Source organism: Nannobrachium achirus (genome assembly GCF_963921795.1).
Source record: "Nannobrachium achirus genome assembly, chromosome: 22".
NCBI classification, from domain to species: Eukaryota; Metazoa; Chordata; class Actinopteri; order Myctophiformes; family Myctophidae; genus Nannobrachium; species Nannobrachium achirus.
The window spans coordinates 20,399,284-20,415,592 of record NC_137829.1 but is presented as its reverse complement, the minus strand read 5'-3'; the positions used below and the strand labels follow the sequence as shown (position 1 = coordinate 20,415,592).

Genomic DNA, 16,309 nt, shown 5'->3' with positions numbered 1-16,309 from the left:
ATTTTATATATACATATATATATTTTATATATACACATACACATCGATATACTTGTTTTTGTAATTGTTTGAATCTTGTGTTTTAACATATACTTATTTATTATTTTAAGTGAGAACCTTGTATAAGCCCTATATGGGCTTCCTTTCTCACCTGCACTTATTTTCATGCTTTTTTAATAACTAGCCCTTACCCGTTCAAATATATGAGCTCCGAAATGATGTGCAGTGTGTGGGTTATGGGATGTGTGCACCCGTTACAGAGATACTGTGTTCCACCCCCCCACCCCCCCAGCCCGCCCGCCCACCCACCCGCCTGCGCACACACCCGCCTGCCTGCACACACACACACACACACACACACTCAGAGAGAGCTGGTTAAACATGTTGCCTCATGCTAGATGCAGAATAGATTAGCCTCAAGCTAGATGCAGAATAGATAGTAGATACACCATAAAAATGCTAATATACAGCATACGATTTGTGAAAGTGACAAACGGGCTTCACAGTTATGTCAGGTGTGTTCATATGCTTATGGTGATGCGATTTCAGATCAATTGCACCAGCCACTGAGGAGAAACGCTCAGACACTCAGACACTCAGACATTCGCAAAATTATAGTATAGATGTTAACATTGTACTGTTTTTTATTGTGCAAATAAATATATCAAATCAAATTAAATCATTTATTTCAAAACATTTGATTTATTACAAACATTTCCGGCCTGGAAAGGTTTTTCTAATTTCAAAATATTTCCAGGAATTTCATGACTGTGGGAACCCTGAGTATCTATTGACTTGATGATGAGTGTTACGTATTCTCTTACCCCAGAGAGCGGCACACAGTATCTCAGAGTTGAACCTCTTCTTGTACTTGCGGATCTCGGGCGTGTCGCTCTGTGGGCGCGTGTTCACCGGGTTGACGTTGACCACCGAGCCCTTCCGAGACGGGTCGGCCCTCAGCGCCTCCGCCAGCCTAGCGGCATCATTACCGTAACCTAAAAGGTCAAAGGGCAGGGCTTAGGTAGGTAGGGGCGTATATGTAGGGTGGAAGTAGAATTTCGACGGGCAGGGATAAAATGGCAAGGGAGATTGCATGGCATTAGATGGCATTAGAGGGACGTTTGCTTTTAGGTGAACCTTAAGCAGGGTTTATCAACATAAAGTAACCAAAGGATTACAATAGAATCTGACAATCTTTACACCTTTAAACTTAAAAGCTTTGAAGGTTGACTTGAATATGACATTATGTACTGTATAAACCAGACAGGGTCCTGTGCAATCTGTAGCTACAGTATGGACAGCTGCTACAGTTACTGGGTGTTCAGTTTGTGAACAAAGTAGCAATGCTGCAGCCTGGGATGCAGAATGCTTTACTACGTTTTTTTCTCACTCGCTACACAGTCTGGAAAGCCTCCTATCTTTGTGCACAAGCGGGAGAAAACGCCTGCAGCTCCTGACTGGTCCGTACGGAACCAGTGTTGTCCTACACTATGTAAAACTAGAGTCACATCCTGACTTGCCTACGTAATAGAAATACAAGTCAGACAGAAAAATCCGCCGAACGAACCTAGTGAAGAAGTCTGGAACCCAGGCTAGCAATGCTGTGCTTAAACTGCATGAGGTGAGCCATGAATGGCAGCGTTGTGTCAGCATGTTGAGTGTATACTGCAGAAGTTTATTGTCTGTGCCTTGCCAAAAGTGAGTTCTCCCCCTTATCCACTCCAAACTGCTGTCTTTCCAAGCGTCCCTTAGATGTGAGGCGGCTCAGGACTGGCTCAGGACTTACCGACGTTGTTCAAGGCGCTGCCGGTGGATGGAGAGACCTGGAGGAGACGTGGGTCGATGAACGGTGTGAAGGAGGAGGAGGACTTGTGTTTCTGCATGGTGTTGCTGCTGGACTGGCTCTACAGCGGAGGAAAACCACACAAACTCACAGTGAAACGAGGGTCTTGGCTTGGAGATCACATCAAAAATAATTTGTGCGATACTATTATTTGTTTAGATGTGATGATGCTCGTAGATACACTACTACATCAATAAAAAGGGAGAGAAAAAAAGCTGATTTGAGAGACAACATGCAGTAGGTGACTGACGAGATGAGCAAACGAACATGAAACGGAGGACATGCAAAATAGAAAAATACAACAGGACTTTGACGAGGAGAGGAAAAATTAGAACACGCAAAAACAAGGGGCTCATGGTGGAGGGTAAAACAAATGGAATGCTCCAAACCAAAATAAAAATAAAAAGAGGAAGGACAATTAAAATACCTGCCGTCCTCCTCCTAACCGTTCCCCTCACTGTCAAACGTCTGGGGAATGCGAGTCTTTGAATAATTTACTGAACAGGAGTCAAAGTGAGGAATACATGAGCTTCAGATGAATCCCAGGGGATTTGCTTTGGACGAATAATCGTTTCAGAGGATCCAGCTTAATATTGCCATCAATACGTCAACCTAGGCCTATTTTGAGCGCAACAAAAATCACGTTTGTAGACATTGGTTCAATCGTTCATTCACACAGCGACCACTTTTCTCTTTACAGATGTAAGAGCAACATGGCCAGCATGTGAATAACTGGTTCTCATAATGTATTTGTTTGAGAAATTAAATTCTTAATTAATTGTGTAAAGGTAATAAGAGGTAATAAGAGTGTTCTAAATTGGTTAAAGGCAAGCCTATGCAGTGTAACCCCCCAAAAATCTTCCTTTTAATTCATCTTTTAAAAAACAACGTCTCAAAAAGTGTCCCTCCACCGTCATCTGGTTAATAGAAGCTTGAGTCAGTATAGTAGAGGAAAGTGGAACAAGAATTAGATTGCCAGAGAGGGCAGCCACACACACACTGGCAAACAGCAGAGGGCGCTCCAAGCAATCCAGAAAGATTCCAGGCAATACGAGGAAGATGCCAAGAAGACCATTATTATCACAGCCCCTAACCAATCATCATGTGAGTGGTTGTGCACTGTCCCTCGAAAACTAATGGTGTCATTTCAACTGAAGAAAGTGTCTCTTGAATCTTTTTGCTTTTTAAAATAATAATAATAATAGTTATACTAATAATAATAATGCATAGTTTTCTAGGGCAGTGGTTCTCAAAGTGGGGTCCGGGGACTCCCAGGGGTACTTAAGGGCCAAATTAGTTAATATACAGACACACACATTAATGACTTTAATCCTAGTTGCTATTTTTGAACATTTTAAACATTAATAATTCCATGTTAGTTCCATGACATGAAAATGTTTGAGAACCACTGATCTATGGTCATTTGTTTTAAATTAGAAATGAGCCTTTACTGTGTACTGTGTACTGGCCATGATGATCCAGACTTCTCCCCACCATTCCTTCTACTTCAGGACTGAGCGGAAGAGAGAACGCAGCCTTGGCCGAGAGGGCAACGTACCTCCATAAGGATGCTGAGTTTGTCCAGGGGGCTCTGGGGGGACATGGACACGGGGCTGGCGATACCGGAGGAGGACGGGGAGATGGAGGAGGGAGAGGTGGGGGAGGAGGAGGAGGAGGGATGGTGGCTCTGCTGGATCAGGTCGGGGAGGAGGTGAATGCGGCCGGCAAAGCCGTTCCTGTCTGGGTGTTGCGGCGGCTGCTGCCCTCCGCCTGGGTGTGGGGGGTGGAGGTGGTGATGATGGAGGTGGTGTTGGTGGTGGTGTGGGTTGTTGGGGGTGTGGTGGCCCAGCCCGGAGCCCGGCACGGAGCCGGGACTCGGGGCAAAGCCTGTGAGCAGAGCACCGGGTCCGGGGCCGGGGCTTTGGCTCTGCCCCGGACTGGGGACAGGGCGCTTTTTGTTGTTGTCACCTGCACTCTGGAAGTACAAAGAGGGATAGAGAACCTTGGGTCTAGGTGTGATTCTTACGAGCTGAGAGGAAGGGAAGGTGTTAGCTAGGGAGAAGCTAGGCCAACTACGGCGGCTATTCTACAGACAGAAAGAGAACCGTTGTTAGTATTCCTTCAAACAGTTGTGGTGTTCAGTCATAATGTGATAATTTAATACTATTTGTGTATATACTGTACTGTATATGGAGTAGAATTATCGGTAATAGATCGTTATGGAGTAGAATTAATAGATCGTTTATAATCCGGTCCCTTTTCAAAAAGCAGCAAATACGGTATGAAGTCAGTTTAAAGGCCATACTGTATCTAGTCCAAAACTCAGCCCATCTCTAACTGTGCCACCGGCAAACAAAACATCTAGAGAGGATGGTCAACAACACAACACAAACACAGAGGCAAAACATCAGGGAATGGATGGATAAAAAACAACACAACAGAAGAACTGAAAGTATTGGATATGCAAACCATTACACAGAATTTGCTTTGTCTGGCGTGGCTGTACCTGTCTGACGACCAGCGTGCCGTCTTTGCACGGCGTGGACTTCGCGTCACCTTCGCCCTCGTCGTGGACAATCATGGTTTTCACCGACTCCGTCTCGCCGTTGCTCAGCCTGGAAGAACTGAAGGAAAGGCTCAGAGTTTTAAATACAAAACGATATATTCTATTTGTTGCATAAGTAAGCCTTTCCGAGCCATGAGGCCCATAGGGCACTAAGGGCAGATGCCCATCTCCTGTTTCGGTAGCGTGAGGCAGCTTGATGTACAAGTACAACCCCTGGACATGACACTAGTATTTCACAGGGACTTCCCCCCCGATCCAATCCTTGCTGCCGAGTGCCAAGCAGGGAGGAACTGGGTCCCATTTTTCAGAGTCTTTGGTATGACCCGACCGGGGTTCGAACCCTGACCTCCCAGTCTCAGGGAGGACACTCTAACCACAAGGCCACTGAGCTGGTACAGTACGTTGCATACAGTAGGGTTCCTTATTTCCCTAAGTAATGTCTATAAGGCAGCATTCATGCAGCTTTGTTGTACATTTGTTCAAATCTGTTAAATAATCTGGGTCTGTCCTTTGTAGCTCAGTAGGCGAAGCGTGATGCTAATACTGCCAGGGTTAGGGGTTCTATTTATTCAAACATTTTAGCCAATAAATAATACGAAAAAGGGTCAAAGGTTAAATGCCATGTACACACCAGGGGGCCAGTTCTCCAGATTTAACATGAAACAAACCCGGAACTAAGTGTTCCTATGATTGGCCGCTAGTTTCACTGTTTCCCCCCCGGCTTTATTGTTCCTGTCGCTAGTTTAAAGTCACGTTTCAATCACCATGATATGCGTTTTGTGAAAATATGGTCCCATTTATTTTATAATTGATGTTAAAGCTGATCATTCTCCACCATTCTCATCTACCCCATAGACTGTAGGTTCCGCCCTCCTTCTTCTACGTCTGCTTTATTTTTGGCAAGATCCCAAGTATCCCTGCGGCTGTACGTGACCGTTGGCAGCCAATAGCTTCCCTTGGGTACCATTAATACAATGGACACCCAAACAAGGGCAAAAAAAGCTTCATCTTCGCTCTGATAGAAACCAATGGTGACGTCATCACTTCCCAACGTCCATATTCTCTACAGTCTATGGTACATACACAGCTCTGGAGTCCTCGGGGCCGGAGGTGGACTCCTCCCCTCCTTCCTGATCCACCTCTTCGTCATCGTCTTCATCGGTGGTGCCCGAGTCCTCGCTGGATGAAGAGTAGTCCGTCACCTTGTGTGGAGGCCGCACCTCCTCCACCGCACGCAGCTCCTTCGCCAGGGCCGTAAGGTCCTGAAAGGTCAAAAGACGCAAGGTCAAAATTTCGCTTAGTCGTACGGTGCGGTGTCACGCACACAAATAGCCATTCTAACGAGCTTATAGATCAGCTATTTTGAGCGCACAACACCGCCATACAACACAGTAAGTCGGCTTTAGGTCGTTCTTTTCTCGTGTCCATTCTCCAAGCGAAGGTTTCGTTGCACAAGCCATTTGTGACGGTATTGTCAAAGCAAACATACACAGTGGTTGCATATCGATAATGCGTTTGTTTCCCTTCTGTTAGTCTCTGCTGTAAAAAGGAGATAGATACATGAAACTGCTGGAAGAGGAAGTGAGGTCAGAGTCAGACAGGTTCGGCAGCCAGTGAGAAGCCAGCCAGCCAGCCTGTGTGAGTAGCAATGAGCCAATAAGATGAGGCGAGAAGAGAGAAGAGATGACGGTACTGCCACCACCAGTGTGTCTTAAAGCTACGTCAGGTTAGTGAGGAAGAAACCAAACGATGACTAGAGCATTGAAGACAAGGCTGCAGGAAATATGAAAGTGAAGGTGAAGAAAGTAAGTAACAATAGTTTTTTTGGTTTAATGGACGAGAGAACGGATGAGTTAATGGCCAATGCAAAGACCAAGAAGACCGAGAGAGAGAGAGAGAGAGAGAGAGAGAGAGAGAGAGAGAGAGAGAGAGAGAGGAGAGAGAGAGGAAGCAAAGCGTTTAGTGAAAGGAACCCTTCAGCCAATAAAGCTCAATCCAGAGAGAAACAGTCATTTTACGAAGGCTTACCACGTCACCCTATCGGGAGACACGATGAGTAGGTCACATGACACAATCCAAAGAAGGCCATTGGTTATTATTCATACAGACACACAAAGAAAAACCTTTGTCAGGGCAGACAATCATCTGTCTCACACAAAATCAAACCACAATCATTGACTTAAATCAGATTAAAAAAAGAACCAGCATTCCCTCCGAGCAACACATTTTTGTAATCCCACACCACACAGCACTGTTAATCCAACCACACAGCAAAAGCACCGTCCGCATGGCACTTAAAACTACTTCTAGGCTACAGCTAGTGCCACTACAAGCTAGTCTGCATGGCGTCGAGATCTCACCGCCGGTCTGTTCGGCCTGACCACCTCCCTCCTCTCCTCAGGTTTTTTCCCAGCATTCTCTGGCCGCTGGAGGGGCGAGCCCTCTGACTTGGAGGACGCTGAAGAAGAGGGACAGTGGAGCACAGGTCACTGGGTTGTAGGGGTGCAACGATTAATCGATTAATCGTAATCGAGTCGATTATTAAATTAGTTATTAATTCAGTAATCGTAATCCTTTAATGTCTTGTTTGTTAGTTAGAACAGTGTCTAAAAGAACCTCAAATCTAAATTATAATGTAATAGCTAAATAATTGTCTGATTAATTGATTATGAAAATAGTCGTTAGTTGCAGCCCTACTGGGTTGCACAAAGCACTGCTCTGGTTCCGCAAGTATGTTGGCGGTGTCAATTCATAGTTACAATTAAGCGGCTAAATTAACACTGAGGATTGTACTATTTGTAGCCTTCTAGGCCTATGTCTGCATAAACTGGGAAATGTTTCCTGTATATTCTGCACATCTTTGTGACTAAATGCTGTGTGTGAATATTTTGTGTGTGTGTAAAATACACTACATCCACACTATGGATTTGGGGTTGTGTTTTATTGAGAATCGTTTAAATGTGCTATAAATTTAAATTTCACTTTTTTATTTTGATCTATTGCAGTGGTTCTCAAAGTGGATTCCAGGGACTCTCTAGGGTCTTACAAGTTGACAATGCTCTGGTTCTGCACAAAGTTTTGGAGACAAATTTCTAAGTTTGAGAAGCTCTGGTCTATTGGTCTTACTCTAGGAGGCCAAGGGTCTTCAACAGGGGGTCCGTCTGTATGTTATGTTGAAGACCCCTGGTCTAGGCCTGCCTGTCTGTCTGTCTCTCTCTCTGACTCTCAGTCTGTATGTTATGTTAAATGTTGAAGACCCCTGGTCTAGGCCTGCCTGTCTGACTCTGTCTGTATGTTATGCGGGTGGTTCCACTGTGAGGACTCACAGCGGGGCCTGAACCTCTCCCCAGAGCCACAGTGGGATCCGGGCTTGGAGCCGGAGTTACTGGAGGTGCTGGAGGAGCTGGAGCCTCCACTCCCGCTGCTGTTAGTGGCAGCGGGGCTGTTCCCGCTGCCCGCCGGCCTGGGCACCAGCTTCTCCACCCGCTCCCACAGCAGACGAGGCTCTGCCGCGCCGCTGCCGAGACAGAGCACAGGTCAACATTAGAGCACAACATTGGTGTTGTCCTTTGAGAAAGACAAAAAGTGAGGAACAAAAACAAAGCAAGAAAGAAAGACCGATAAACAGAAGGCCATTATAGGTGATGTTACCTGGTAGTGGTGCGTTGTGGGACTTGGTTGCCAGGCACAGCGGCGTTGCCGTGGTGATGTGGCGAGTCTCTGCGCGACAACACCGGAGACCTTGATGTGGTCCTCACTGGAACCTTGCATCATAAAGACAGTGACCGGCTCACACACACACACTAGGGATGGGACGATGAGCGATATTATCGTTTATCGTGAAAAAAAACACCCACGATTGTATTTATCGTGATATCGTCCTCCGTCATGCACTGGGTGCAATTTTTTGGGAAATGTTCCTAATGGATGTTGGGAATATTTTGATTATCGGGATAATATCATAAATCGCGATTTCTTTGGTCACAATAATTGTGATATGACATTTTCATATCGTCCCATCCCTAACACACACTCCACTCACTGTGTGGGGTGAACACACACATAGACATACGTTTCAGAGTGGCTGCCTGCATGTACGTAAATACACAACAATGAAAGTAATCGTTCCTGAAAACGCAAGCACAAACTCAGCATTGGAGTCGTGTTCCTCTATGGCCATTAGGGGGAGGATTTTCACAAAACAACAGCCAATAAATCTAATCCCAAGTCTGCACCCTTGTCAAAACCAATAATAGTATGACTACACAGCTTTCAACTACTCATACAACACTAAAACCAGATCCATTTTAGCTAGCTAGTCAAATTAAGCTTTTGAGAAATACATACACAACGATACTGTATCCCACCAGAGACTGCATTCACAAAGTATTTTATTCTAAAACTCCCTAACTACTGTAAGAGTTTTCTCTTAAATCATAACAATGCTCAAAGTATGTTAGGCTAACTGTCACTTCTGGCTAATTTACTTTTCACGAAAACGCCACGCTAGGGAAATTTGGAGTCTGGATAACTTCAGACGCTAAACAAGCTAAACAAAATATGCTTCAAATCCGTTTTCCCACTTGTGTTGAGAACCAGCGAGGAATGTAAGAAAAGCTGTATTTTGGGCAGTTTCAGGCAATGGCAGAAAGAGCAGAATTCAAGCATCACGTTTTTTTCTTCTACGACTTACCCGGCGAGTTAGAAGGTAGTTTTTAGCCTGTTCCTTGAATACGGGCCCAGTAGTCTTCCATTTGATGCCTAATTTATACTAAGTCATACAACAGTGTATGTACATGTATGTGTATGTGTATATGTACAACTAAGTATACATACAGGGAATGAGAAATACTGTCTATAATGAGACATGGATTCCTTGCAATGTTTTTAAATATTAATCTAATTTGTTTTGGATTTTAAGGTGTTTCTACAATGTGGTACAGTCCTGTACTAGCCTTCAGCACAGAGACATTTCTTGGTGCGTGGGTGGGGAGGTTCAGTAAAGAAATGCATGAAGCTGATGTGCAGATCATCCAAAGCAGAGCGTAAAGCCTGAGTTATACTTTGCGTCTCGCACAAAAAATAGCCGCTCTACAAATACTCACAATGCGCCATGCTGTGACACGTTGTAAGCTTGTAGAGTGGCTTTTTTTTGGGGGTGCTAGACATCCGGCACGCTAGTATATATCAGCCATAACAGACAGCATAATGCAGGGCAGACCACACAGCCAGCCAGTACAGCCAGTACCACTCTGACATGGACCAGATAGCATGTGTCTTCAATGGGAAGAGAGAGATAAGAAGGCACTGAGGGTCTGTAGCAGTGGTGATGAATGTGTGACAGTTTAATGCTGCTAATGCCTCAATGTCAGGGAGGGTAGAGTGTTTTTTGGGGGCGGGTAGGTGGAGTGGGGGTCAAACTAAGCTGAGGATTCGGTTCAACCTTCGTCTAGCCCAGTCTACAGTACTTGTCGAAGTGTACACGAGCAAGACACTTAACCCTTAAAAGACCCCCTCCCCTTGCACAGAAAAGTACTTTCCCCTCCCCCAAGGACCAGTAAATACTCCCTCCCTAAGAACTGATGTCGTTTTTGTCAAGTCGTTAAAACAACGTAATCGAGCTTAATTTTAATCAATTAATTCTGACGGCGCACCTTTGATGTCATCACAATATTGCCTACATGCTTCTACCCAGGACCTCGTCAGGGTACTAAGTCACTTCTATACAGTCAAGTCTCAGTAATGGCTCTTTTTGACTACAGGAACTAAGAGAAGTATGCCGTGCCGTGTAACGTATTTAACAGGTTCTGGTTATGGTGATAACGGAAACAAAGAGTAAACTTGCACAGAACTTCACAGGTTCTGGAATGTTTCCAGTTATGGGAGGTCCTGGGTTACCTTCCTTTCGTAGTCACAAAAGAGCCATTAAACTGTACCCTGAAATCTACATCTACTGGGGGTTTGGGGCCGTTACTTCCACCTCTCCTTACCCTGGGTGGGACCTCCTCTGTGGGGCCTGGCTCATGGGGAGTGGGCCTAGGCTGGGATGATGGCTGGTGGTGCATGGGCTGGGGGTCAGTGCGTGCAGGCGTTGATGAGGAGGATGATGATGAGGAAGAGGAGGATGGCGAGGAAGATGTTGGGTGGTGTTGGTAGTGTTGTTGTTGATGGTGGTGGTGGTGGTGATGAGGCTCTTGGCTGTTGCGGAGATGGAGGTTTGCAAAGCTAGGGGCCGGGGGCTCGCTGAAGGAGTGCGATCGGGACACGACAGGAGGAGGAAGCGGAGGAGGGGTGGCAGAGGGCGATGAGGAGGTGGCCGCGGCACTGCCGCTGCTCTTTAGCGCGGCCAGGTGGGAACGGACCTTACAGACAACAGAGAACACAAACACGTCAGGGAAGGAGGGCCCGACCCACACGCTCAGAAAACACGGTACCCCTCATTGTTGTCCCTGGGGCTGAACTACTGTAGGGCTGCAACTAAGGCTGATTGTGACGATTATGACATTTTACATGATGATTAATTGTGTATTTTTTCTGTTAAGCACTTGTGCTTAATTTATTGCTCTATAAAGCGCTTTGAGCTGCATTTCATGTCATGAAAGGTGTTATACAAATAAAGTTTTATTATTATTATTATTATTATTACCCAAATAATTAACGATTTAATTGTGTTTTTGTCGTTGACAATTACATTTCTGTTTGGCTTGTAGGCTTTGAAGTTGCACATGGCAGATATGAAATAGCCTAAATATACAAAGAAATTACTGACAATTTAGACATAACATTGATAGTGGAAATAGGCCTAGCTGCAACTATTGAATACTTTCTCAGAGGCTATTCTCTTCGTTACTTTTTAGATTCATCGAATAGTGTTTTTATTTAAAAAATAAAATAAGCGTGATAGTAAATCTACTTGGGGAGTGAAAGATAGTTTAGTCCTCACAATCACAAGCTGGTAAACAAACCAGCCCTGTTGGGTCTCTCTCCTCTCGTGTTTGACATGACAAAATTACAAAGAAAGAATTGAGCAATAAAAAAAGAAAGTGCAGCCCAAGCCACAAAACACACAACCTTGTACCATGTTTTCTGAGTGACAGAGGGGGTAAACAAACCATGTAAAATAAACAATACTTAAAGTACTGCAGGGCAGGCACAGGCAGTGAATGAGACTGAATAAATCCAGAGACCACAAATGGATAAAACCGTCCATCATGTGAACTCACTGGTGGCCAATTTGAATCTCCTCCAGAAAACTTGTTGCAAAAAGACTTGCATTAACTAAGAATTATCATAGGACGGTTCATTAGCATTAGAGCATTGTGTGAATGCTGTCAGCAAACAGTAGCATTTTGCTGACTCATAGGACTGCATGTCAAATAAGGTGATAGGCTGAGCATGTAACAACGATATTTAAGATATTAGACTAAACTACTGATTGATTACACTGAGAATGTTTCAGTGCTTTGTGGATGTTCATCTGGTCAGCTCCATCTATTCTAGGCCTCTGGAGAACCCAGTATCCCCAGATGGTGCAAGAATGAACATGAATTGCTTCATCAAAGTCAGCGACATAAATTAGCATGCAAACATAATGGTGCGAAGTAAAGTAACGTAATACATGTAAACACACAACCACAACCATGCACAGATCACATGACATGCACACATTCAGGGATTTATATTTCTATTTTGATGGCGGAAAACATGACACGCAGTATTTACGTTTTAAAATCTTTATCCAAGGTTGAGAATCCACAAACGTAAAGTTTGTGGATGCTGTAGGCCTAAAAGTGATATTCTTTGATAAAGCTAAATAATCTTTATGGAGAGTTCTATATTCAGTAATCATTGCTATTTGCCTAACCCTAACCCCTTGTGTTTAGTCACTCAGGCCAATCTCTACATTGTCACTGTAGTTGATTGTGTGTCACTAACCCTTTTTTGTGTACTTTAGAGTGGAACCTTTTCATTTAGTGGTTTTCCTAGATCTGTACAAATCGTTTCTTCCACATTAAGTTTGAACGGCGTCATGCTAACGTCTTCCTCTTTTGTATCTCAGACAAACAAATAACAGTTTGTTATATTAACCCTAGCCCCGATTCTCCAGTAAGCAGAAATTACATTTTCAGTAAGTCATCCTACAGTAACATGCAGCAGTAGCTGTGTGGATAGCTGGGCTGTCTGGCAATCGGCCCATAGCCGGTGACGCTCCGGCTCACTTCGTATATGTGTCAACGAGTCCCTAGAGGCCTGTCCATAGTGTCTCCGAAATGTTCGGTGAGTTGGACTTTCCGAAGAGCACAAGTTCAGTTTCGGTCAAAGTATGGACAGGCCTTAAGCAAGACACTTACTCCCTAACAGCTCTCCCCCTCCTGTGTGCTGCTCAACATGACCATTAAGAGCAGCCATCAGCTAGTCGAAGCTGTAAAAGCAATCTTCCGTTCCCCGAGGACAAGAAAATAATCCTGCTTTCCCTTCCGTCCTCATTGAGCTGTCATTTACTGCCACTTCATCAGCTATGAAAAAGCCTTCACGTCGTCAACAACATTCATCTTTGATTGGAAAACATCTCAGTGCCTGCCTGCAAACCAGAGCAAACTGACTAATCCTCCTCTTTACCTGACGGCACGGCGCTTGCTTTGACAATGAGGCACTCAATTATGCAGTCGCTGCCCCGCCCCCCTCTTACCCAAGTCACCACCACCCCTCTTTCTTAATTAAATGGCTGTGACATATTCAGAGCAAATTGCCTTCAATGAATGAACGCTGATGATTCACGCTCGGCAGGGATGAGTCTCTCTCTCTCTCTCTCTCTCTGCGGAGATGAATGGCACTCTGAGTCAGACTGCTCAACACCATGGATGTCAAGAGCTTCAAAAGCTCCTCGAACGTCCCAGAGAACGCTCTCTCTCTCTCCCTCTGCGATACCCACACGCACAGGAACATACAGTAGACCAGTGGGTCCCCAGCAAAAGTTAATATACAGAAACATGACAAACATTTTAACCACTTCCATTTAGATGTTGGCCATTCAAAAATAGAGAGCTGTGAGCTTATTTTTGAACATTTTTGAAAAATGTTTGGAAAAGTCCTTCCGATGGGCGTCCACGGCCAAATACATATCAATTTGAGAAGCACTGCAGTAGATGGGTTAACACACACACACGCACACACACAGAGTATAGAAAACAAAGTAAACGTGTCGTTGTTAAGTCATTCGGTGATGTTGCTGAGAGCATGGAGTCTCGTCTTGATACTAGTGGGAGGAGCAACCTGTCAATCAAACCATTCATTGCACAAATTCAGTCAGGGTTGGGATCAATCCATTTCCAAGTCAATCAACACGGGAGGAAGACCTATCTTTAGAACAACCTACGGTACTTTGTGTATGTGAGTGTGTGTTAATATAAAAGACTCTTTATCTTCCACCCCTATTATTTGAAGAAGATATTCAGAATGAATACACTTGAATTGATGGAATTGGAAATTAATTCATGACCATCCATTTATCCATTTCTCAACCTTGGGTCCGGGGACCACCAGGGGTCCAAATTGACCCTTAGAGGTCTGTAACTCTGAGAGTGTTCCATTGGTACACTCTCAGAGTTAAATGAGGAATGTACAGTGTAGATTGGAGTCCCAGGGACAAAAATAAGACAATATTAATGGGGTTCTGTGGGTTAATGTATATATTACATATTGAGAATCACTGGACTAGACAGATTGCTGGACTAGACAGATTAAAGGGACCCCCATAGAGCAACCCAGAATGAGTCCAGCTGGAAACATCTAGCAAGGGAAAGGAAAGCAAAGCGATGGTTGAGACAACAACCTCTTCAAGATCAAAACTGAAAAGACCAAGAAAAGAACCCAGATCAGACAGACAAAACACACATTGTTAAACCACCTGGAACAAACAAGAGAGACTTTGTGTCAGAGCAAAGGCAGGGAGAAACAGGAAACTGCAAAGAGGAAATGAAAACGGACAACCTTCAACCCCAACAGGGGATGAAGATTGATAACTAAGACCAAAGTCAAAGTGGATTAAGACATTGAGTAGTGGCAGGCAATATAGGTATTAGTATTAGGTAAGAATTAATGTGATGTTTGGTTTTGTCCATATCACCCAGCCCTATAACATTGAGCGACAACCAGCCCAATTTATTGGAAAAGAACTGCTGCTGGTCAGAACTGTTGGCAAACGTTAACTCCAAGGTGCTGCTGCTTTCCACGAGGAACGGCCTTGATAGAAAGAGAAAACAGAGGCGGACAGGAGAGGAGAGGAGACCGGCTGTATGGGGGAGGAGCAGTGCGGCATATTGGTTTGCAGTGGTTAGTTACCTGCGGTTCCATGGGTCGGTGCATGGCGGGCGGCGCCTCGGACGCTGCGTTGCCGTTGGGGTAGGAGGACTCCACGCGTGGCGGCACGGGGGGCTGCACCTGCACAGGGGGCTTGGTCTGCTGGGCCGCCTGGGGAGAGCCCTGGATGTTCTTACGATACCTCTCATCGGCCTGGACAGCACACACACGGCCAGACGGACGGACAGACAGACAGACAGATAGATGGAGACAAATATTCAGACACGACGAGACAAAGACACGGATAGACAGACATCAGACGGGCGCAGATGTAAACAGATGCACAGAAACACACACAAACAAGAACACACACACACACACACACACACACACACACACACAAATTAAACATTGTTTGAGGACATTGCACGTTATGTAAAATGACAATATACTGTATGTCAAAAAACAAAGGTTAAGTGGACGGAAGTCAACAGCCGCTATGTTATGTTAGTTCCAACCTGCAAAGCAGAGACATCTACAGTATTACTAGCAGGGGTAAAAAAAAAAGCACACCAGAAAGTCATCTAGACGTACAGTACAGGCACATTGGTTTACAACACAGAACGTTGTCAAGGTCAGTAGAGAGTGTCTTGGCTCAGTAATAGTCCCATATGCCCACTAGTAGATCATCAGCACTACAAACAGAAGGGTTGTCATGCATTTTTCCATTTCCAGATGAAAGTTCTACATTGTGGAAAGAGGACACAGGGAGGTAAGACAGCTTTGACGCGGCATGGTCAACCGGGGAAACTAATCTACATACTATCTGGAGGAACGTAACAGATTGAATTATGGCCATGGTCAATCTACACAGATATGAAATATTCAGAAAGCACAACGACAGCCTTGGACACTTCAAGCAATATCCTTGTGGAAGTTCATTCATCATTTTTTACTTGTGGGTGTGTGGAATATCATAATAATGAAATATTGTAAAATCCTGTATGGAAGAGTTCTGTGGTCTGGGGATTGCCTACTACGGATACGATCTGTAAGCTCTAAAGAAGTAAAACTCCAGCCGCATGCTGAAACAGTGCCAAAATGTGGAGATGACTGTCATCACTGATACGTCTGGGTTCTCCAACATTACTGCTGAGACTCCTACATTCAATCCCTCATAACCTAAACAGCACATAATTCGGAGCACATACATTCGGGCAAGGACTATTATAAAAGTAAAATAATATTACTAGTATTCAGTAATCAAATATGATGAAGAATGATTTGGAAATACTATAGAATGTTACAGTTTGTCCTAAAACCCAGTGCCGTTCCTATGCCACATTTCCAATGATTTTCCCTCTAACCAACAGAAAATAAGTCAGTGGTTAACAACATAAATCTAGGAGTTTCAAGTTTTGTTGGATGAATTGAATGTGGTTCACGCATTTGAAAACAAGTGTGATGATTTGTGAAGATTATGTTTTTGAACAAAACATGTTCTTTGTTTGCCAGAGAGCCTAATTTCTTAATTTATCCAAAACCTAATCCAATAATCCCAGTGGAAACCTGCTCAGTGAAATCCCCATTGTTTCTTTATC

The 16,309-nt window shown here is 44.4% G+C and overlaps 1 protein-coding gene across 1 annotated transcript in view; it reads right to left on the bottom strand.

Moving 5' to 3' along the window:
• The window catches only part of LOC308308346 (mitogen-activated protein kinase kinase kinase kinase 4-like), a 148,880-nt gene that overhangs the window by 11,720 nt on the left and 120,851 nt on the right, over positions 1-16,309 (bottom strand). Inside the window, exons 15-24 of the mRNA XM_080753766.1 lie at positions 14,751-14,921; positions 10,400-10,771; positions 8,061-8,173; positions 7,736-7,926; positions 6,770-6,867; positions 5,493-5,671; positions 4,350-4,467; positions 3,402-3,818; positions 1,787-1,904; positions 825-995 (exon numbers count right to left, since the gene is read on the bottom strand). Of these exons, the coding sequence (XP_080609892.1) occupies positions 825-995; positions 1,787-1,904; positions 3,402-3,818; positions 4,350-4,467; positions 5,493-5,671; positions 6,770-6,867; positions 7,736-7,926; positions 8,061-8,173; positions 10,400-10,771; positions 14,751-14,921 (1,948 nt within the window). The remainder of the gene's footprint in view (positions 1-824; positions 996-1,786; positions 1,905-3,401; positions 3,819-4,349; positions 4,468-5,492; positions 5,672-6,769; positions 6,868-7,735; positions 7,927-8,060; positions 8,174-10,399; positions 10,772-14,750; positions 14,922-16,309) is intronic.